General features: G+C 31.8%; 1 protein-coding gene across 2 annotated transcripts; it reads right to left on the reverse strand.

Annotated features, from left to right (window-relative positions):
• Positions 1 to 225: 225 nt before the first annotated feature.
• LOC132750258 (kelch-like protein 24) lies at positions 226 to 2,629 on the reverse strand. Of its 2 annotated transcripts, none has more exons than XM_060740199.1 (2): positions 2,500 to 2,629; positions 226 to 2,337 (listed from the first exon to the last, which is right to left on the reverse strand). In XM_060740199.1, exon 2 carries the CDS (start codon positions 2,319 to 2,321, stop codon positions 582 to 584), a length of 1,740 nt encoding a protein of 579 aa, XP_060596182.1. In that variant the 5' UTR covers positions 2,322 to 2,337; positions 2,500 to 2,629; the 3' UTR covers positions 226 to 581. The 2 variants fall into 2 exon arrangements, with proteins under 2 accessions (XP_060596182.1, XP_060596183.1); XM_060740200.1 differs by having other exon boundaries at positions 2,516 to 2,561.
• Positions 2,630 to 24,562: the final 21,933 nt, after the last annotated feature.

The following is a 24,562-nucleotide window of genomic DNA, read 5'->3' on the forward strand; positions in this document are numbered from 1 at the left end:
AAAAACCCTAATATGTTTTCCGCGTTTTATGCACGGTTTCTGTTAGATGACCAACTGGGTGCCTTTTCGGATGCCCTGAATGGCTGAATGTTATATCGGAGACGTTTCGTAAACGTCACCCTTTCTTCTTGATTTTGTACAAATTATCTATTAGTCTATTCTTAAAACTGCTAGGCTTATTTTCTCTATTTCATATAACTATCAATTACAGAAATCAAGACCATGTCTAAAACACTTTTAATCAACAAAAAGAGCTGGTGAACAATTAAACAATTTAAAGTATACGCAACACATCTGTTAAGTAACTATCATAGTTTTGTACAAGGACTGCAAACTATCGTCAGATTTACGATATTTTTTCACAGGATAACTTCCGAGGGATCACTTTGTGTCCAGATTTATTTGCAAATTGTGTTTATAAAAAGAATAGGAAATTGTATTAAGAATTAATTTTTACAACTGTTTTGGCGAAAATAGTAGAAAAAAGTTTAAATATGCAACCATGTTCAGATGTGTTTGTAGTTACGGCAATATTGGCAACTATAGCACCAATCAAACTGCATGGTGTCAATCAGCAGTCGTCAAGACAATCTGAACACACTTTGAGGAATAGTTGCTTTAGCACAGCCAAATCCAAACATTGGTCTTCTTATATAATGGCCACCTGAATCTGCTCTTTCACCTGTTGTTGGATCAAATATAATGATCTCGTCAAAGATATCAGATGAATCTATTCCTCCAATTATAAAGATTTTTCCTTCGTGCTGCACAATTCCAAAACCCCAACGGTCGAAATTTTCAATGTTTCCAGCACTTTCTATTTCGCCACATCTTTCTCCAGTTCCGTTCATTTTCAAAACTTCCCCAGAAGGAAAAACTAAATATGTCGTTTTATTGCAAACCACAGCAGACGACATGCCAGATAGCGACGGGAGGTTAGTCAAATGTGTACATGTTCTGACACGTGTGTCAAAGCATTGCACAGCCGATGTAGTGACTCCATCACCGTCTAATCCCCCAAAGACATATATTTTGTCCTGCAAGACAGACGCTGAAGCTGATCTTACAGGAGAAATCAAATAGCCACAATCCTCCCAGCTTCCGCTCATTACCCCAAACTTCTCAACACTTATCAGGGTATTGTATCCTTCCTCGGCTTCATCATCATAACCACCTAAAACATACAAAGAATCTCCAACAGCTACCATGCAATGCCGCCTCCGACCAATCAACATACGTCTACATTTAAACCACCTGTTATGAAGCGCGTGAAGATAAACCATTCCATTAAGTACCTCACTTCCGCCGGAAACATACACAGCGTTCCCATATGTGCAAATGGCGAATTCCACACCAAGATCATATGGCAAAGAAGCAAGCCGTATCCATTGTAACCTCTTCATACTGTAACACAATACATCGGTTGTTGTTTTCTCCGGGTGAACGTTTCCTCCAATACATACAATCATCTCTTCATATTCAGCTTGATTACGGTGAACTAATCTTGCTGAAACAAATTCATGTCTCCTGGCAGGTAAAAGGTGAAAACGTTTTGCTTCCTCGACATATTCTCTGCATTTGTCATTTTCTTTCACCAATGTGTTAGTGTCCAACGTTTCCAGTAAATACTCAGGCTGCATTAGTGGTAGTCTTATATGCTCCATTATTTTGTCAATGTATTGTTTCCTGTTGTCTAAATCATGATTTAGCCATCTAAATACTGCCTCACAAACACTTTCTTCATTAGGTGTACGGAGGTTATTGTCTTTTATAATTGCTAGTACGTCATCATAGTCAAGATTAAGAAACTCATAAGTTTGTTGTATGTCTTGAAAGTAATACAAGACATACTTAAATGCTTTTCTACTAAGAAAACTGCACGTATGAGAAGACGCTAATTTCCAAGTAGCTATACAATTTTCTGGATCCACATTTTCAATCATGAACTCCTCACATCTTTCTTTCAAGCATTTTATCTGCAACATTGTCGCAGCTTGCAATATACTTTCCACATTTTCAGTATTGATTACATCTTCACCCGAGTATATAAATTTCAAAATGTTTTCAAATGTTTGTGGGTTTATATTCTTTAGTGTGACTTCTCCACTCTGACTTTCCTGCATTCCGCTTAGATACATTGCCTCAAAGAATGGCGACATCGCCGCTAAGATCACTTTATGACATTCAAACGTTCTTTTCCCTACAGTCACGGTCGTGTCTGTGTATTGTGAACTCTTCCATTGCTGCTCCAATCCAAGACAAAGTGTCGAAAAATAAACGTGCCTCCATCTCGTAATCTCTTCCTTCACTGTGTTATCCATGTTGCTCTTCTATACTCTGTAAAACACAGTTACGAGTCAAACAATTACAAACATATAAATAAATATAGACATTTTGGTTATACTAGTATATGTAAAATGATACTTCAGCTATCATATTTATATTAAATTATTCCATATCATTCGTACATTATTTAAAGTAAACAAATAAAAATCTTACCAGGCTGTTAACTTACAGTCCGTGTTGTAATGGCTTAAACGAATCAAGTATTCTGCGCCAATGGGTACGGAACTACGGATCGATATTTGTTTTCCGTAATATATGCAAGATATCGATACTGATTTGGTCGATGGATTTTCAATAGCGGGTGTAAATATACACATTGTATAGAGGTACTAGTCTTTTGAAAATGTGACTAAAGTACTTTCAGTGCGCAATTTCTTTGAGAACCTCTTTTTCACTGAAATTAATTGTATTTAAACATTTAAAAAGGTCGATGTGACATACTATTAAAATGTACAGCGATCAATAAGACTTTAAATCTATTTTTGCAAGGTATTATCAGAGACATAGATAACATCTTCGATCATCTCTGGTATTATATAGTGATAAAACCTGCCACATTTACTGGAGATTTGTATCTTACCTAATGCTATCTACAACACTTAAGGGAAGGTGATAATGTCATTCATAAGAACTATTTTAGTATACTCTATATTATACCAGTTCCTCCGGGCACATTTTTTACCTTTTATTTCAATTTCACTTACTTTAGTGTCCATTCCATAAACAATAACATTTCTGATTATATACCGGTATATGGTAAGTAGAAACGCTTACTTTAAATACATGAAATAATTAAAGTTGTATGTATCAAAGAGAGATTACTGTGGAAATTTCAGTTTTGCTTATATACAACTGTTCACTTTCCTAGGTGTACCGTCAAACATAAATACATATATGTAAATACTGAATGTATGTTTGTTTTCTATTTCACAAGTGTTGGAGAGAGAAAATGTTGCAATTCAAATACATATACAATACACGTCCTTACACAACAATTTTTTGTTTAAAAATGAATATGCTTAATATTAAGAAACAGTTATTTATATGTTGAATACAATGGGCCCATTTGTATTATGTCATTTAATTCCTTGATAGTGTTTGTTGTTATTTATAAAACAAATCCATAGAAAAATTACAGATGATTTCTATTTTAAGATCATTTTAACTAAGTCTGGATTAGGATTAAACATCTTAAAAGTTTTCACAAGATCAGCTGAATCTGACGTAAATACGGTAACGCGCGAAACGAATTTCCGTTCTCCACATATTGTATTGCTCGAGTTGTGACATCACAAATGTGCACACGCCTATTTAATGAGAAATAATTTGAATGTAATTAATTAAAGCAAACTTGATTGGCTACGTCTATGCAGCGAAGCAAATGGAGACCATTGCGTAGGAGTTTGTAATTAAAGAAAAAGTACGTGAGTATGCCATTCTTGTGGACTGTATTACTGGCTTTGATTGCTTGCACTCGCTCTGTTGGCTCGTGTAAACAGTAGTCTGGTTCCCGGTCGTACTTTGCTACGTAAAAGTACGATAACGATAGTGGTAAGGGGCAGGTAATCCAGACTACTGTAAACAGATCTTTGCGCAATCAGCTGAAGCACAATCTTGCATTATGCAACATTGGTAATCAAAGGCTTGTATCAAGATCTTTATCAAGATAAAGTGAGTGCAGAAGTGATAAGATTGGGGGAGGGGGTCTATTTTATACTCATTATCTAGATAATAAATGATAAAATGATTAATGTATTTACGTTTGTGGTGCGAAGTGTGAAGTCAGCATTAAAATAAGCCATGAAGTTTTCTTTTTCGGAAAATAATGAACAAAAAAGTCTTCATTAAAAAACGGCATAAATTCAGTATTTGAATAATTCATTAATTGTGATGACTTGTATATGATTTCAATGTTTTAGGAGATATATACTTCAAGCCTACTTTTATATAATATAAAAGACCAAGAAAAATTTGTATTTTTAATCATTATGCTGTATATTTTTAATTCCCCTTTTAAATGAAATATTTGCTCTTTTTTGGTATCTAAAATTGTGTAAATATTTATAAATGTCGTCCTAAAGTTACATTACTATTGTTTGTAACCAATGACAAACATCTTTAATTAGCTGAAGGTTTTATAACCTTAAATACCATTGGTTACAAATGTAGGTCAGAAACCAACTACACCTACAATGATAAATAAAAGCACAGAAGGCGCTGAACTTGTTTGAGTTTCAGAATGTCAGAAAGGTGAAAGTTGTGAGATTATAAACCAATTTGTTTTTATTTGTTTGGGTCGTCAGACCAAACAAATAATGGTAGCTAAATTTCAGAGCCTAATGCTGTTAATTGCAAATGCCTAAAGTAGTCCACTTTTTTGAAGTACACTAACGCCGAAAAATTCAGAGGAGATCAACGCGTAAAGATTGTCAAATGACAGGCGCATTAATTTTCAAGCAAAGTAGTTCCCGAATGGTCGAAGATTTCTAATATTGTTTCATTCTTTATAGATATACATATGCTTACAGTAAGCTCCTTGATTATTTACATCTTTGTTTAGCCTCGAAATAATAAGAGTTACAAACCCTAATTTAGAATAATATGGTTTTCTTCAGGTCGTTAACTTATAATTTCACCGTGGCCGAGGGGTTTGCGCGCTCGCTTTATGAATCGAGAGGTCTCGAGTTCAAATCCCAGTTGAGGCAACTCATTAAAAAAATTGTTTAAGTCAAATAAGCATTGAATTGACTATCAGGGTTGCAATTAGTCTTATAGCCAATTTACTACAGTTAAAACACTGGAAAGCATTGGTGGCACTATACAAAAACAAATTGGTTTATAATCTCACAACCTATACCTTTCTGACATTCTGAGACCCAAACAAATTCAGCGCCTTCTGTGCTTTGATTTTGTTTGTAGGTTTGTTTGTTTGTTGATTTTTTTAGTTTAAAATTTACTGAACACGGGAGATTTTTTGCTATAACAACTGTTTGAAAGTCGCAAAATAACAAATTTGTGCTGCAAAAAAAAATCAATTATAAATATTAGAAAAGTTTTATGGTATATATAACGTACTTGTTCATTTTACAACGGATTTATATTATGTAATATAAATCCGTGATTTTACATACATGTATTTTAATTTTAATAAAAAGAGTTTTAAATCATCACCAATATGTTGTCAATATAGCCTCTAGATAGTCACGAAATACCAGGATATCACTTCCTCTTCCAAAAATTTTCTCGGAGGAGCATGCCCCCGAACCCCCCTATTTTTAGGAGTACATAATTATCAAAATAGCTCAGTTACGCCCCTGCTAAGTGAACGATTTTTTATTGTTTTCTACAGTGAATTTGGAAAAAAGTTACCAGCTTAAATGCATGTCCCTCATATATTGAACAGATATTAATATTATTATCATTTTACAATTATGCACGCTTTTCGTTCAAATGCTTTGTAATTAATCACTCAGAATGCACTCAGAATTGATATAGATCTTTTTCCTAAGCATAGCGTACGTGTAGCCGATAAATGATGCAATGATCTCGATTTTATTGGAAAACTGAAAATGTGAATCAGGAATTTGAAATTCAAGGATTAGTTGAGTTTTCTAGAAAATAAAATGTTGAAAACAGGAAAGAAACATATAAAGATTTACTGTTTTATTTCCTGGAATAAATATATGTTGATATCTTTTTGGTTTACAAAATTTGTATTAAAATAAAATGTAGAGGACTGTATAACTTCTGGTAACGTATATGTTTTATCATTGTAACGTATCTGTTTAGAAAGAGTTTGAGTACTGTTTTAATATATATAACTAAATCTTCAACAAAACTTTGGTTTAAAAATTAGTAAGATATGGTTAGGCAATATATAACAGCACTGTAACGTAATGAAAAAAAAAAACAACATATTAAAGTATTTTTAAATGAATGCCCGTTAGTTTCTAAATTTTAGTGAGCGTCGTATCAAGATAGTCTGTCTATGGTAGGAATGGACTAATTTGGATATAGATCAAAATCTTGGAGGTGCATATATATGGATTGATTATAATACTATATGGTTTTCTTTAAGCGGTACCATTGTTTCTGATATAATTTTGTTAAATGTAGATAAGCATATACATGTAAGTTACTCATATCACCAAGTATGATACAATCAAGGATCAAGATTGTACCAGTATATAAAGACAATTGAACAGCAGATGAACCAAAAAGACAAACGAAATACAGAATGTCAATTCATACTATGAAACACTCACATTAATCTAGCTGTTACATATTCTAATAGATGGGTGTCTTTATTTAAATGTTCTTGTTAAAGTCACAATGTTATTTGACTATTTGAAGCTACAGTCAGAAAACAATAAAACCTATAAAAACTGGAAAAGATTTTGTGTGTTCTATTTAATATTAAAAGTACTGGTTCAGACATATTATTTATTGGTCTGTTGTTTAAAAAACTTTATGAATATCTATCTAACGTGTTAGGGTTTTCATAATTTTGTTCATAGTAGAACGGTGAAACAGATACGTTACTATGATTTAATATCCGTTTCCACAGCGGAATAAATTTATACTGTTATTAAGTAAATCCGAGCAACATTGTGTCAATAGATAAGTATGGAACATCAGTATTTTTATTGACCTAAAATGCTTTTATAAGTAAATCATGTATTTGGAATAAACAAGTCTGATTAATAAGTAACATTTTCATCAGCTTCAGTTCGACGTGGATTTTTTTTAAAATGCATATTGATGCATAATATTTTGTAATGTATACTGGTGCTATATTGTTGAAAGAATGATAATAAATTTCTAAATTGTGTATATTCATGCTAAGTATTTTTTATCTAGTCTCTGAAAGCAATTGGAACAAGAACTGTCGGAGGACAGTAACGCTCGATTATTCGAAAAGTTGTCACAAGGGTGTTTCATTGAGTATAATAATGCTTACCTATATGAATACATAAAATTGTCCGAAAAGGGGCATAATTATGCAAAAAAGCAAATCAGAGTTATGGGACTTGTGCCAATGATCTTAGATAATCACAGAAAACAAGTGTGTGAAGTTTCAATCTATTCCCGTCAGTAGTTATGGAGATACCAGCTTACACGCAAAAACTTAACCAAGAATTTTTAAGTTGAAAAAGGGACATAATTATGTAAAAAAGCAAATCAGAGTTATGGGACTTGTGCCAATCATCTTAGATAATCACAGAGAACAAGTGTGTGAAGTTTCAATCCATTCCCTTCAGTAGTTATGGAGATACAAGCTTACACGCAAAAACTTAACCAAGAATTTCTAAGTCGAAAAAGGGGCATAATTATGTAAAAAAGCAATCAGAGTTATGGGACTTGTGCCAATCATCTTAGATAATCACAGAGAACAAGTGTGTGAAGTTTCAATCCATTCCCTTCAGTAGTTATGGAGATACCAGCTTACATGCAAAAACTTAACCACAGGGACGCCGACGCCGACAAATGGGTGACTGCATTAGCTTGATTATTCTGCGAATAGTCGAGCTAAAAATGGTAACCTGTCTGTTTTTTTGCACAAATCTCGAATTCTTGGTGTCTATCTCCTATTAACTAATATTAATTAACAATGTATATTTAGCATTAGATTGCCATACACATACATATATTTGTACAACTACATAAAGTACAACATGTTATTTATATCTGAACATGACTTTAATATATCTTAAGCTCAAATAAACAATTTCTTATAAAGTTTTTTTAAGGTAAAAGATTAAACATATTAAACTTATTATTTTTCATGGAGGAGGCGCGTACTGTAGGGAGTAAAACGACTATAAATTACCATGTTTATTGAGATATATAGAAAATAATAAGATAATTAACATATGAGCCGCGTCATGACAAAACCAATATAGAGTATTTGCGACCAGCATGGATCCAGACAAGCCTGCGCATCTGTTCAGTCTGATCAATATCTATGCTGTTCGCTTACAAACCCTATAACAAGTAGAGATACTGATAGCGAACAGCATGGATCCTGATCTGACTGCGCGGATGCGCAGGCTTGTCTGGATCCATGCTGGTCGCAAACACTCTTATGTTGGTTTTGTCATGACGCGGCTCAAATATTTAAGGTTTAAAGTATGGTCTGGCACCCAGGTAAACAAATAATTTATATCAGGGTTCAACATTTATCATATTATGTTTAATTTCTCTTCTGACATGTTATAAGTGTTATTTAAGGAGTGAATAATCATTAATAAATAAAGTAGTTTAAGGACATTTTCTAGAATTTATTAACATTGTAGACCTATCACAGCACTTTTCATATGATTATATTTACACAAACTAAGTTTAAAACATATCATAGTGTCATATAAGTCATATATGTATTTGTTATAAAGGGGAGAGCAGATAACTCCTGCTATTTAGTGGTATTTTCATTTATTGGCTATAAAAGTTTCTTTTTTTTCCTATATTATTAAAGAATCTTATGTTGTAATTGGTTAGATTAACTCTTTTAAACTCTTAATAAGTTGTATTCAATTATATTGGATATATCTTGTGTGTATAGAACTACTTATTCAGTTAATTCAATTTGCATGCTGAAAAATCAGTGTGAGGTCCATTTTTCACAGTTCTCTCCCCTGGACTGTAAATGGCCATTATAATTGATTATGTCATAACTTAACTTAGTTTCCGATGGAATTTGATGGGGTTTTCTTCTCCAAGTCAGTTAGATATTGTTGTTAATAGATATTATTATATCAAATTAATAAACTATAGACCTTTTCTTGTAGGAGAAGTTAAATTAGGGTAAAATTACCTCATTTATTGTTGGATTGACTTCTTATCTTGAAATTGTTAGGCTATATAGGATAATCATTGTAACTTTTATACAAGTTCATAGAATTTCATAGGGACTTTTTGGTTTGGACCCTTAAAGATGTTTGTTAATAATTATCATACAATTGTATGGATTTTTATAACTGTTTTGGTTATTTTTGGGATTAAATAAGCCTAATCTTATTAAATTAGGGTTATTTCACTAAATATTTTCTATTTTTAGGAGAATCTTAATGAATTTGGTTATTTAAGTAAAAACATGATCCTTATTGATTTAATTTATAGAGTATAGCTATAGATTAATTTGGCTCTTCTATAGTTTAGGTGATATCTGGTATGGACTTTACTAGAGATACAACTTACAAATTATATGAAATAAACAGGTGTCAAAAAAGTAAAAAAAAGGACTAAAGTAAACAAACAGGGTCCCCATAAACACCTGTTTTAAGTGATAGATAGATAGATATATGATGGTGAAACATTGCAATAAATAGAGTTTTGATGATATCTTCAGTTTAATGTCAGAAGGGAATAGGAAATGCATGTTACTTTAAAGACCTGTCATGACTTTTAATACTATAGGTACTACTGGGATCTTTACCAAAATTATATCTAAATAAACAATTTAAGAGCTTAAATGGCACTACTATTACAAATAAAATTAAAGGTTTTAAAATGTAAAACAATGTTGTATTTTCCCTTGTATTCCCGAACATTAGGTTAATATTGTCTGCACTTAAGGCTCAATCCTGGTTTAATAATAAGAGTTTGTGACTTTCTCCTAATTGATAGGGGTAAAATACCGGCCTCCTTTCGAAGAACAGTGTTCCAAGGGTAAGCTAGGTGTTTGAGCCCCTGTCAGGCTGTGACATATCAATCGGTTAATAAGAATAAAATTGGAAGTGATGGGCAGCATATATGCAGACTATAATTATTCTCTCATAAAATCAATATTTCTTAATTGATACATTTACATGTATAATGGGAAATATTACAACACTATTCAGAATTTGAGGGCAAAATCAGGAAAATGTTCATCATGTTTGTATTTTTCTGGGTTTTTTTGTGAAAATAAATTAATGTATTTATTTCTTAACACTTTACACTTAACAAATGTTCTAACCGATCACTTTTTAAATTTTGATTATTTTATAACGGGTCAATAGATCCTTATAAAATTTTGCAGAGGTGATTTTTTTGTCATTTTCTACCGATTTGTGGAAAGAAAAATAATTTAACACGGTTCCATGCACTCAAGCGGGAGACAGGGAGCTGTTTACACATTTTGCATGAAATGTTCGTGCAGAGCGTGGTGAGTATAAAATTTTACATTGCATAAATCCTTGTTAACTTTATAAGTGAAAAACATAAAACATGGCACGAATGTCGATGCAGGATTGTGCCGTAGCAGTTGGAATGTTGAATGCTGGAGCCCCTATCAGACAGGTGAGTGGCTGTTCATAAAAATATTTTTTAAAAATATCGATAAAGCATTATTTAAATAGAAAAATGTTACAATTTTATTATTCTCAATGTGTTCATTCTCTTCGAAATAAAATAAAAGTTGGATCTATTGGTATTATTCTTTTTCATATATAAGCGAAAACTCAGGGTGATCGGTTAGAACTTTTGTTCAGTGTATGTTCACTGATTTACATCAGTTTAAAGAAAGTTTCAAAGGTTTATTGATATTGTTGACTCAGGTACATAAATCTAAGGCATTCAAAATTGAAAGGAAAATTCATGGGTATACATGTATATTATATACACCTGGAAATAAGTTATAATAAATAAGCACTACTACTTATTTCCAGGTGTATATATAGTAAATGAATGCTGGATAGTAATTTTGTTCTTGTTGATCAAAGGGAGATTATTTTATGATAATTTGACCTTTATTCACAAGACTAACCTGTGGTATGCACAGCTAAATTTTTGTTACAGAACTCCATGCTAATTTTTTAAAATATTTTGAAAATAGGAAAATTTATTGCCGAATTGTAAATCAGGTTAACTAATTATATTTGGATGTTTGGACATATTTTTATACAGTTTTACAACTTTCCATCAATTTTATCACATTTTTTTTCAGGAGGTGGGTGATGTTTCGGAAGTGATGTTCCTATAATAGCAAATGTCAAAAATGTAGCTATAACTCTGTATACAAAATGCAAGCAATGTATACAAAATGCAAGCAATGTATACAAAATGCAAGCAATGTATACAAAATGCAAGCAATGTATACAAAAATGATTTGAGACACACTAGAAAATGTAGTTTCACTATTTTAAGGTGATACAGTTTTTAAAAATCATACTGTCAAATATCTTATTAAATTTACAAAACCTTGATTTTAATAAATGTCAAATAAAAAATAACTTTGATATAGACATAACATTCATAGCCCTGTTTTAATTTTACAAACCATAGTTAGCATATTAATATAAGTGCTCCCGCTGAGATTTGAACTCAGAACTCCTCTTATGTAATACACTAAAGAGGCATTTTGACAATTAAACTACAAGAGCTTAAAACTTACTAGCCATGGCTTGTAATACATTTAAAAGATTAACATTCTTCCTACTTTTTTTGCATCCATAGTTTTTAAGCAGCCAAATATAGATAAGTGCCAAATATCTTGGGTCTATTCTAAATAAAAAACTATTTTATCCTGAAAATTCTTTTTTTTTTTGTAAAAAGAATTTCTCAGAATCATTTCAACTACAAGAATCATTTCAACTGCATGTTTAAGAATTGGTTTTTAAAACAATAGCTGTCGGTAGGACAGCAATGCTCGACTATTCTTAATGCTTGATAGTAAAAGAGCCTTGATAATGTAAAATTTTATTTAATATTATAGTTAATAACAAAAGAACAAATTTTTTCTTGAAATCCATGTTACAGTTATAGGCCTTGAAGAGAGTCCTTTTATGCTCTCAAATAAGAGTATAAAATTTCAACTTGTTTCAATAGAATATGAAAATATCTGTGGTGGTATGCAAATCTAAATGTAAATTCTAAGTTGAAAAAGGGGCATAATTCTGTCAAAATGCTTGATACAGTTATTTCCTCCTGTCTACAGGTTGGGGTTATAATGGTGAACAAGTGTGCAAAGTTTTAAAGCCATACGTCAATGAACTTTGAAAATATTTGAGATTGTACGCAAACTTTAACATAAGTTGTTACGCCGACGCTCGGGTGACTACAATAGCTCTACTTATTCTTATCGAATAGTCGAGCTAAAAGTGATGTTTCATCATTTTCTTTCCACAAAGCATTACGAGTTGTGTATCATGTAAGCATTACAAGTTTTGAAATTGTGAAATAAAATTGATATTTAACTGTTTTGCAACATTGAAATACAGTCGACTCTCGTTATCTCGAAGTCATCGGGACCGTCCAAAAAATATCGAGATAATGAAATGTCGAGATAAACATTTTATGGTTTGAATAAGGCAGACACTGATTTTTACAAAAGACATGTGCATACCTTATGTTAAATAAACTATAACATCCCCATGTCTTGTTTTCATAGGCCTAGTCAATATTTAACAAAGTAACATAAGCGGATGTTTACCAGCGGAAATACGGGTGTCTGAGATAAAAACACAAAGTGAGGTTTATTCAGTAATACACCAATATAGTGAAAACATTGTTGTTTTCAGGATGGTTGATCCGGATATCCTCCCGGGTTATTTATCGGGTATTCCTCGAGATTGTTCGACCGCTGATTGACTTGATGGTGATGTTGTGAAACGATAGCGTTTCAATACTTTCACTATTTCATTTACATTTATAGTCATAACGAATTGATACAATATTCGAATATTTATAAAGAACGTACAATTCACCCATTTTGGACATGAGTCAATCAACACGCTAAATAGATTAACTTTTATAAAAACAGCTAAACTTGTTACAAACATAATCATCATTATTACACGCTATTGAACAATTATCGTCTAGTTTGTGTTTTTCACACGTCTGAAGGGAACAGATGAAAGAAAACTATTAGTCGAGATAAACAAAGGATAATAGTGTGAAAATAACTGTTGGGGCTGAAATTTTTCATCGAGATACTGAAAATATCGGAATAAAAATATCGAGATAAACAAATATTTCCAATATAGATAAAGAAGGAAGAAAATCGGGACTTTCAAAGTTTCATCGAGATAACGAAATATCGAGAAAAGCGTTGTCGAGATAAAGATAGTTGACTGTACATATATGAAAATTTACAAAGGGCAATATCTCAACAAATAAGAAGTGTTAAGCTCATTGAATGAAGCATGCATACCAAGTTTGGTGTCAATCTGACCGATAGTCAGTGAGTTATGCTCCAGACAAGCCTAAGGGGACGCCGAAATTAACAAAGGGGAACAACTCTAAAATCATTAAGTGCAGCGTACAAGTTCTTGTGCACTGCACTTCTCAATGAGATACATCATCCTATGAAGTTTCAAGTCAATAGCTTTTAAAGAGTAGGAGAATTGGCCCGGACATTTTAATTATGAAAATTTACACGAGGCAATAACTCAAAAATATATCATGAAATACAAAGTACCAGTTTAAGTGTGCTGCACTTTTTCTTGAGATCTATCATCCAACGAAGTCCATAGCTTTCATATTTAGGAGAAATGGCCTGGACAAAGGGCAATAACTCTAAAAATAGGAAGTGCAGAGTAATGATTCTTGTGCACTGCACTTTGAGTCATTGAAAGAAGCATGCATACCAAGTTTGGAGTCAATCCAACATATGAGCCGCGCCATGACAAAACCAACATAATGGGCTTGCGACCAGCATGGATCCAGACCAGCCTGCGCATCTACGCAGTCTGATCAGGATCCATGCTGTTCGCTATCAGTTTCTCTACTTGTAATAGAGTTGGAAAGCGAACAGCATGGATCCTGATCAGACTGCGCGGATGCGCAGGCTGGTCTGGATCCATGCTGGTCGCAAACGCACTATGTTGGTTTTGTCATGACACGGCTCATATAATGAGTAAGATATGCTTACCAGATAAGCCTAACGGGAATCCGCCGACAAAAGTAACCGCTATTATGTCCAATTTTTTAAGGCGACAGTTAAGGCGACAGAAAAATCAGTTATTTGACCTGTTACTTATAAATATATTTATGTAAATTATAGAAATTTTCTCACTTGTTCATGCTGTGACATCAACACACACTGAAACATTTTCCATTGAACCATCCCATCTCCTACAAGTATATATAGAATAATTGGTTAACATATGGTAGATACAAAAAAATGTAAATTCACCAATTGGAGAATAAAAAGAGTACAAATGGCATAAATTAGACAAATTATGAAAATTACAAGATCTGTCAATGAACAGCACACTCTTATTTTACTCAGTGCTGAGTAGTATGATAAATACAAAGTAAAAAGGGGGCATAATTCTGCAAGTGCTTGGCAGAATTACATGCCCTTGATTGTGTTTGTTTTCTAATGGTTTTAAGTCACACCGACACAGTTTAGGTCATATGGTGACTTTCCAGCTTTACTGGTGCATACCTGACATGAAAAGATTCAGATTTCCTGCCAGGATTCGAACCTACAGTGTTGAGAGACAAGTGGTTTAAAGTCAACAACCTTAACCACTCAGCCACGGACACACCTACATGCCCTTGATAGTAAACAAGTTCTTCAAATTTGTAGTGAATATGTATGATGCTTTTTTATGAAAATAAGGAAAATGTCTTAAACTAAAAGGGAGATTCTGTGGAAAAAAGGGGCATAACTGAGCAAAAAATGAAAAACATGTTAATGAAAGAACTAATGAAATCGAGCTGTATATTAAATGGACTTTTGCCTATCTTTCAATCTTATTTTAGGGAAAATTTCAAAATAATTATACTAACTAAATTGTGAACAGTGATAAGACAATTTTTGTTGATATCACTATAAAATCTATTAACTTCATTTCTTCCCCTCTGCTTTTATCATGGCTTGGGACATGCTAGTTATTAAAACTAGGCAGCATTGGAAGAAGTGTAGTCATAGTATACGTCGAACCGTTATAAACGCACGACTGAATGGACGTTTGATTATTATTTTTGTATTATTATTTTCAAAGCGCGCTACACTTCTCCCACCATTCAGTTAACGAATCTTGTGATGTGGTTGGTATGTGATTTATTATTATTATTATTTTTATTTTTATTATTTTTATTATTATTACTTTTATAAAAAAAAAATCATTATTACTTATTTAATTTAATTTTTTTATTATTACTTTTATGTTATTATTATTATTAATATAATAATTTGTTTATTATTATAATTATTATTACTTTTAGGTAATTATTATTTTTATAATAATATAGCTTTTATGTTTTTGATATGTTTTCTTTTTATTGTTTCTTTTATTACATATAGCTTCTATTATTATTTTTCATGAACACAACAACATGACAATTTATACCATTTTTTAAAACTGTCACATTGATTGAAATTAAAGTTTAAAAAAAAATAATTTTACATTCCATACCCAGAACATACTTTTACACAACGTACATATAGCTCTTTAAGAGCTGACCAGAAACATTTTTAATTTTATACCCTTTTTTGATACACATTTTTCAAGCACATTCTTTTTACATACCGGTATATTTATAAAATTCTTTATACCATTTTTTATTACTGCCACATACCGGGTATTGCACTTTATAAAGACCATTCATAGCATATCATACCAATGTTAACATATGTGTTAACCCTTTGAACATCTTTGTGTTTAAAATTTCTAACTATAAAGAAGAAATCGCATAAAGTTGCACGATGAGCTCAGAACCCAAAATTAGTGGGTGTTATACCAACATCAAAGATGCACACTTTTAAACCAATACCCTTTTCTAAATTATAATTTTCGATATTTTTTTACCACACATTAATTCATATCATCTTTTGATTTCATGGGGAATATTATAATGGAGCATTCTCCATACAGCCGACCAGAAACAACTTTTATACATATTCTTTATTCACACAAGGACTTTCATACAAATTTTTTTATACAGTTTTCTGTAAACGGATTTTTTTTACTATTTATAAAAAAACCTTTGACATGTTTAACAGGATTTTTCCTGTTTACCCTTTTTGAAGCAGCCAACCAGAAACCAGATACAATTATACTCTTTATATGAAACCCTTTTCATATAAATTATTATTACAAATTATTTAAATACACACTTTTTTTACAAATCTATAAAAAACACATTTGACAAGTTTAGCTGAAATTCTCCTGTTTGAGAAACAGCCAACCAGAAACCAGATACAATTTAATACCCTTTTATAATACCCTTTTTATACAAATTATTCATACAAATTATTTTGATACACAAGTTTTTTTTACAAATCCATAAAGAAACGAAAAATCCACGAAAATTCCGCATTGCCTAGTCAGGCACGAAACGAAAATATTTGTGCCGGGTGGGAACAAAACGAAAATATTTGTATCGGAGGGAGAAAATAAATACAATTTATAAGTAAATGACAAAACAATTTATGATGTAAAGTAAGATTATGAAGGCAAAAATCTAGGAAATTCCTCATCGCCACTTCAGACACAAAATGAAAATATTTGTGTCTGTTTGCTTACCAAAAGATATTTACCAATTACTGTCATGATCCAGCAGACATTTTCACAAAAAATCTTACGATTTATCTTAAGTTTTTCACTTACGATAATCGTAAATTAAATCTTAAGTCATTTTCACAAAGCCACTCGTAAGTTAAAATTTTATCTTAAGATAAAAAATTCACTTACGATAAATCTTACGACAAAAACATCCCTAGCAACGTTCATTTGATAGTGATGTGCATGCTCTATATTTGATTCCGGTTTTAAAATCAAGTAATCAAGAGCTTGAAATATCTATTGAACACAATCAAATATCAATAAGAACAAAAAAATGATTCAAACTGATATAATTTATATCTTGATTGAAGATTATTATATTTATTATATACTTATAAATGAAATATTGAGAAATATTGATGAAATAAAATGCGTATTTTCATTTTCCGTATTTTCACTGTAAAAATTTATTTTTCACTGCAGTGAAACATATTTTCTGTATTTTCACTGGTGTCTTGCCGGACTACTTTCTTTTAAATTCTGCCAGTACATAAAATTTAAGGGAAAGCCTTTCAAATTTTAATGTCAAAAAAGAGAAAAATGTATATAATAAACAGAAAATTCAAGTTTTTTCTATAAATACATGATTTATTTTCATCTTGTGGCATGAAAATTACCATATTTCACTCGTGGCTACCGCCACTCATGAAATATTTATTTTCATACCACTCGATGAAAATAAATCATGTATTTATAGAAAAAACTTGAATATCCTCTATATATCTAAAAGATTCATAAAGAATGTCTACTATGTCATTAATAAATAAAAAGGTGCCACTAGTACATGTTGGCAATGAAATCGAACTCACCAATTGTACAAATTATAAGTTTTCAATAATACTACAGTCTAGTTCACATTTAAACTATTCATAACCCTCTCCATCGTGACGTCATCAAGTCATGACGTCACAAATGTATATGTTGAAAAATAATTATACCTCAATTTGTGTTATTTAGATAGCATACTGTTTGCTTATATTTATTTGTCCTCCAACTTTTTGTTTGTTTTTATTCAGTTTAGGTAAGAGATACACGATATTTTACCCTTAAGAGAGAAAAAATTACACTTACGAACGGGGAAGACCTATCGTAAAGTTACGACAGATTTTGCACTTAAGATTTTCTTAAGATTTTTTGTGAAAAGGAGATTTATCGTAAGATTTCACTTACGATAAAAAATTGTCGTAAGATTTTTTGTGAAAATGTCTGCAGGACACTTCCATACTATGAAACTCCATATCCCTCAGCACTGGAAAAAAAATTAAAAAACAGAAATAATTTTTATACATATTTTTTATACACATTTTTTATACACATTACAATACTCATTTTTTTGAAACACATTATTTTATATTTCTCCTATTACCACTTTCTGGACACCTACTAGAAATATTAGCCGACTAGAACCCATTTTTATACATATTTTCACACAGTTTTACACAGTATTTTTGAAACTCTTTATATTACATATTAAAAAAATTCTCCTGAGAACCAGATTTTTTTATACCTTTTTATGATACCCATTTTTTTTACATGTTTTTATGTTGAGCGTTAAGTGGACCCCAGCCAACCTGTGGCTAAGAGACCAGATCTTTATACCTTTTTATGAGAGTACGGACCCCAGCCAATTATACTGTGGCTGAGAGACCAGATTTTTTTATACCTTTTTATGATACCCACTTTTTATACATGTACATGTTTTTACGTTCAGAGTACGGACCCCAGCCAATTATACTGTGGCTGAGAGACCAGATTTTTTTATACCTTTTTATGATACCCATTTTTTATACATGTACATGTTTCTACGTTGAGAGTACGGACCCCAGCCAATTATACTGTGGCTGAGAGACCAGATTTTTTTATACCTTTTTATGATACCCATTTTTTATACATGTACATGTTTCTACGTTGAGAGTACGGACCCCAGCCAATTATACTGTGGCTGAGAGACCAGATTTTTTTATACCTTTTTATGATACCCATTTTTTATACATGTACATGTTTTTACGTTCAGAGTACGGACCCCAGCCAATTATACTGTGGCTGAGAGACCAGATTTTTTTATACCTTTTTATGATACCCATTTTTTATACATGTACATGTTTCTACGTTGAGAGTACGGACCCCAGCCAATTATACTGTGGCTGAGAGACCAGATTTTTTGTATACCTTTTTATGATACCCATTTTTTATACATGTACATGTTTCTACGTTGAGAGTACGGACCCCAGCCAATTATACTGTGGCTGAGAGACCAGATTTTTTTATACCTTTTTATGATACCCATTTTTTATACATGTACATGTTTCTACGTTGAGAGTACGGACCCCAGCCAATTATACTGTGGCTGAGAGACCAGATTTTTTTATACCTTTTTATGATACCCATTTTTATACATTTACATGTTTCTACGTTCAGAGTACGGACCCCAGCCAATTATACTGTGGCTGAGAGACCAGATTTTTTTATACCTTTTTATGATACCCATTTTTTATACATGTACATGTTTCTACGTTGAGAGTACGGACCCCAGCCAATTATTACTGTGGGTGAGAGACCAGATTTTTTAATACCTTTTTATGATACCCATTTTTTATACATGTACATGTTTTTACGTTCAGAGTACGGACCCCAGCCAATTATACTGTGGCTGAGAGACCAGATATTTTTATACTTTTTATGATACCCATTTTTTATACATGTACATGTTTCTACGTTGAGAGTACGGACCCCAGCCAATTATACTGTGGCTGAGAGACCAGATTTTTTTATACCTTTTTATGATACCCATTTTTTATACATGTACATGTTTCTACGTTGAGAGTACGGACCCCAGCCAATTATACTGTGGCTGAGAGACCAGATTTTTTTATACCTTTTTATGATACCTATTTTTTATACATGTACATGTTTCTACGTTGAGAGTACGGACCCCAGCCAATTATACTGTGGCTGAGAGACCAGATTTTTTTTATACCTTTTTATGAATACCCATTTTTATACATTTACATGTTTCTACGTTCAGAGTACGGACCCCAGCCAATTATACTGTGGCTGAGAGACCAGATTTTTTTATACCTTTTTATGATACCATTTTTTTATTACATGTACATGTTTCTACGTTGAGAGTACGGACCCCAGCCAATTATACTGTGGGTGAGAGACCAGATTTTTTTAATACCTTTTTATGATACCCACTTTTTATACATTTACATGTTTCTACGTTCAGAGTACGGACCCCAGCCAATTATACTGTGGCTGAGAGACCAGATTTTTTTATACCTTTTTATGATACCCATTTTTTATACATGTACATGTTTCTACGTTGAGAGTACGGACCCCAGCCAATCATACTGTGGCTGAGAGACCAGATTTTTTTATACCTTTTTATGATACCCATTTTTTATACATGTACATGTTTCTACGTTGAGAGTACGGACCCCAGCCAATTATACTGTGGCTGAGAGACCAGATTTTCTTATACCTTTTTATGATACCCATTTTTTATACATGTACATGTTTCTACGTTGAGAGTACGGACCCCAGCCAATTATACTGTGGCTGAGAGACCAGATTTTCTTATACCTTTTTATGATACACATTTTTTATACACATTTTTACACACAAGTTTTATACACATTTTTTTTTTAAACTCGCTATTTTAAATATTTAAAAAACATTAGAAAATTTTTTTTTCAAGCAGTCAACCTGAGGCTGAGAGACCAGATACATTTTAATACCCTTTTATGATACCTTTTATGATGCCCATTCCATACAAATTATTCATAAACATTTTTTAAACAATTTTTTTGCATATCTATAAAAAACCTTTAACAATTAAGTTAAATAGGATTACTCCATTAGAATTACCACTTTTTCCACTCGTACTAGAGACTGTCGACTAGAAACAATTTTTATACCCATCTTTTATACCATTTTTGATACACATTTAATACACAGTTTTATACACATTTTTTGAAACTCATTATTTTACATTTGTACATAATTATTTAAAAAAAAACCTTCTTTGAAATGTTTACAGTTAAACTATTGTTTGCGATTTTTCCACTCCTTTTTTGCATTTAATACCCATTATGCATTTAATACCCATTATGCATTTAACATATATCACCGAGCGACCAAAACCATTTTTATATCCAATTTTTATACCAATTTTCATACAAATTTTGTATACACATTTTTTTTAAACATACATCCTTTTATATATTTATAAATAAACCTGTTTGACATGCATAAAATATATGTATTAATAATCAGAACGCGGCGGGAGAGTTTTGTCAATAAACAATAAAAAAATTAAACAAAAAACGCCGAAGTATGTTATGTCGCGCAAAGTATGTTATTGTCACGCGGCTGGCCAGACTGGCCAATCGAGAATCGTCAAATTAAAACATCAACCATATTTCATCAACACGATAACTAGCAAGTCATGTGGGGTGGGGTAATAAACCGACCAGTTGTCTCAATTATCAGGAGCAATTATGTATACAAATCATCAAAAAAAAAATAAACAGTCATATAACAAAGGCATTCAATACGATAGGCTAATGAAAAAATCAAATGACACAATAAAGTACAATAAAAATATCAACACACCTGCATGCCATTTCTTCCATCTTCGCCCCGTGCAACTCTCCCTCATAAACAGGCTTCTTCTTCTTTCTTCTTTCTTCTTCTTCTTCTTCTTCTTCTTTCCAGTACTGTACATACCTGAAAAAATCAAATGACGCCAATATTAACACACCTGCCAAAAATCAATTTTTTCCATCTTCGCCGTGCGACGTTCCCTCGCAACTGGTCTTGTCTGCGCTCAAATGATCACGTGACCTATAATGTCTTGAAGCGGGAAAAATTGATCCGGGGGTTTTCGCCGTACTTCGGTCAACTCTGACCTTTTCATTATTGAAACAACAATAGATTTAACCAAGTGTTCTTTTGTTAAAATAAATATGGCGGGGTAAAATTCCAATCGCAACTTTTCGGCCCTTTCCGTCTGTTTTCGGAGAACTGTTTAAAACAAAACGTTTACAAGACAATTTATCATGCATATCATTTTTAATAGTATTACAGAGTGTCTCGTATGCATTATCAATATCACACTGTGTTCGTAGCCCTTGTTCCAACTGGTAGACTGACTCAAATAAGTCTGATACTAATTTTTTGATCTTGTAAAAAAGTTACCTGGAATATAAAGGAATGTTTTTTAGTTCTGCTGAATTTACCCATTAAATGAAAATTGGACACCCAAAATATGAGAAATGCTCAACAATTTCAAGGACAGTCCCCTCATAGTGAAAGTTAGGCATATAACGCAAACCTCTTTTGGTTTTTTCCAAAATTAATAACTTTGGTTTTATTTGTATTTACTTCAAGATTCCAAAGCTTGCAGTAGTCAGACATAGCGTTGAATGCTAACTGAAAGCTGCTGAGAGCTCTCCTGACAATATTAGAGTGTCATTCTGCCGTATAATGTAAATTAATACAGTTTAAGATCAACTTCCATTTCATCATCACTTAACATATCATCTATGTGTTCTTTTAGAAACTGCAAACCTTCATATTTATCAGACATAAAATTAGTTAGATCATTCAAGAAAAGACAAAACAATATTGGAGATTAAGTTTTCACCTTGTCATACTCCAGTATGGACTAGTGAAAAAAAATCTTTGAAAATTGTATTATTCGAACTAACACATGACTTAGCTTTGTCATACATATTGTGTATATTTTAAAGCATTTCCCATCAATATTGTGACTTAATAATTTATGCCACATGCAGTGCGATTTACAGAATCAAAGGCCTTGCGATAATCTACAAATGCACAATACAATTTTTTTTCCATGTGCTAGATATACGTCCACTAGAAGTGTTAATGAAAATATGTGATCAACAGTACTATTAGTGCTTCCTGAAACCTGCTTGTCTTTTCACATTTTAGAATGTTGTTTGATTCCAAGAAGTCATTTAATCTGTTTATTAAGTACCGAAGTGAAAATTTTCCAAAAAGCAACTGAGTATTGTTATGCCCCTGTAATTATTCCGGATCATTAACATCCCCTTTTTTTTATACAAATGGTAAGATAACTCCCTTGCTCCACACATCCGGAAAGATACCAGAGTCTAATATAATTTGTTAAAAAATAGCATAAGTACAGCCAGCAGATTATCAGGAGCATTTTTGAGATACTCATTAATATATTAATTCAAATATAGATGGACTTTATTATTCTAAGCGCCTTTTAGCCTTATCTACTTTCTTGCTCAGAAATTGCGAATTCAGTGCCTCATTAAAAACATTGGTAAGTTTGTTAACATTAAAATTAAATCTACGTCATTTTCATTTCTTAAAATATCTGCATTCAAATTACCGAAATGCTCATGCGGAAAACCTCAATTAGTTATTTTATTTATTATCAGCTTTTTTAATCAGAAGAATATTTATTTAATAAACTCCAATAAGATTTAGGATCACTATGCTTTAGTCCTCTCGGGCTTTTTATGACATTGTCATTGAAAACTGTTAAACTTTTTAAAATTTAATTGCTTTTTTATATCTTTTACTGAGTTTTATCATCATAAGGTTTTATTACCTTCGGTTTTATTTTTTCCTTATAGGTATTTCTGCTTAGAGGTAATATTCCTTTCTAAATTTCGAGCAATCTTTATCGAACCATTTTTGGTCCCAATTTTGCCATTTTTCTTTCTGTGAATTTTTTTTTCTTGTATTAAATTACATCTCGAGGAATTCGTGATGAACTACTTTCGGATTTTGCAAAATAAGCATATCAGGGTCTGAAATTTTCGCTACCATTATTTTTGTTTGGTCTGACGACCCAAACTGACGACCCAAACAAATAGAAACGAAACTTATGATTCGGGTTGTCTGAGTCTCACTTTTCTCACTCCCTGAGCACCGGCTCTCAGTAAGCAGGGCATTTCAATCTTCAACACAAAAGTTTGGGAAAGTAAACGGGAAAAAAACAGCATATTATAGCTACAACGCAACAACTTGAAACCTGGTAATCATTAATATACCGTGAGTAATAATGATATTGTCATATTTTTCAAAACAGAATACTTCAAAAAATGCTTGTATGAAAAAAGTATGGCAGTATAATTGCCCTAAAAACGCATGGCGCAAGTACGACATCACAATCATTCCTAAATAGATAAGCCTGGATATTTATTGTCTTTACGTACAATATTGATAGGGACAGTGCTAAAGTTACAATTTTCTCGAGAATCGACTGTAAAATTATTGAAATAAATATAATTTTTACTGTTTATAAATTGTATAAAAATATTTCATAAGATATAGCTATATACCGATTGAATATAACAAAAGGTGGAGTAAAAATATGAATAACACAATATGTTGTATGTTGATATATTTCTTTTTACATTGTTCAGTTGATCAGTAAATTTATATAAAAAAATTTATGATTTAGTATAAAACATGTAGATTTCTATGTATTAAAAATATATTTGAAAAAATAATTAGTCTAAAAAAGAAGTTTTAAAAATCACAGTATTTGCAATAGATAAATAAATAAGTAAACAACAAAAAAGAACAAATAACTTGCACTTCATTAACAACAAAATCAACAGGAATATTCAACAACAAAATAACATATATTCAAAACCGAACATTTTAAAAAGAAAAAAATAGTTAAAATCTCGATTATCAATTAAATCCCT

This window comes from Ruditapes philippinarum, unplaced genomic scaffold (genome assembly GCF_026571515.1).
Source record: "Ruditapes philippinarum isolate M1 unplaced genomic scaffold, ASM2657151v2 ctg6786_1_1_1_1, whole genome shotgun sequence".
In the NCBI taxonomy this organism is placed as follows: domain Eukaryota; kingdom Metazoa; phylum Mollusca; class Bivalvia; order Venerida; family Veneridae; genus Ruditapes; species Ruditapes philippinarum.

Excerpts from the sequence above, each read along its gene's own strand:
- LOC132750258 (XM_060740199.1), bottom strand. The coding sequence starts at position 2,321 with ATGGATAACACAGTGAAGGAAGAGATTACGAGATGGAGGCACGTTTAT.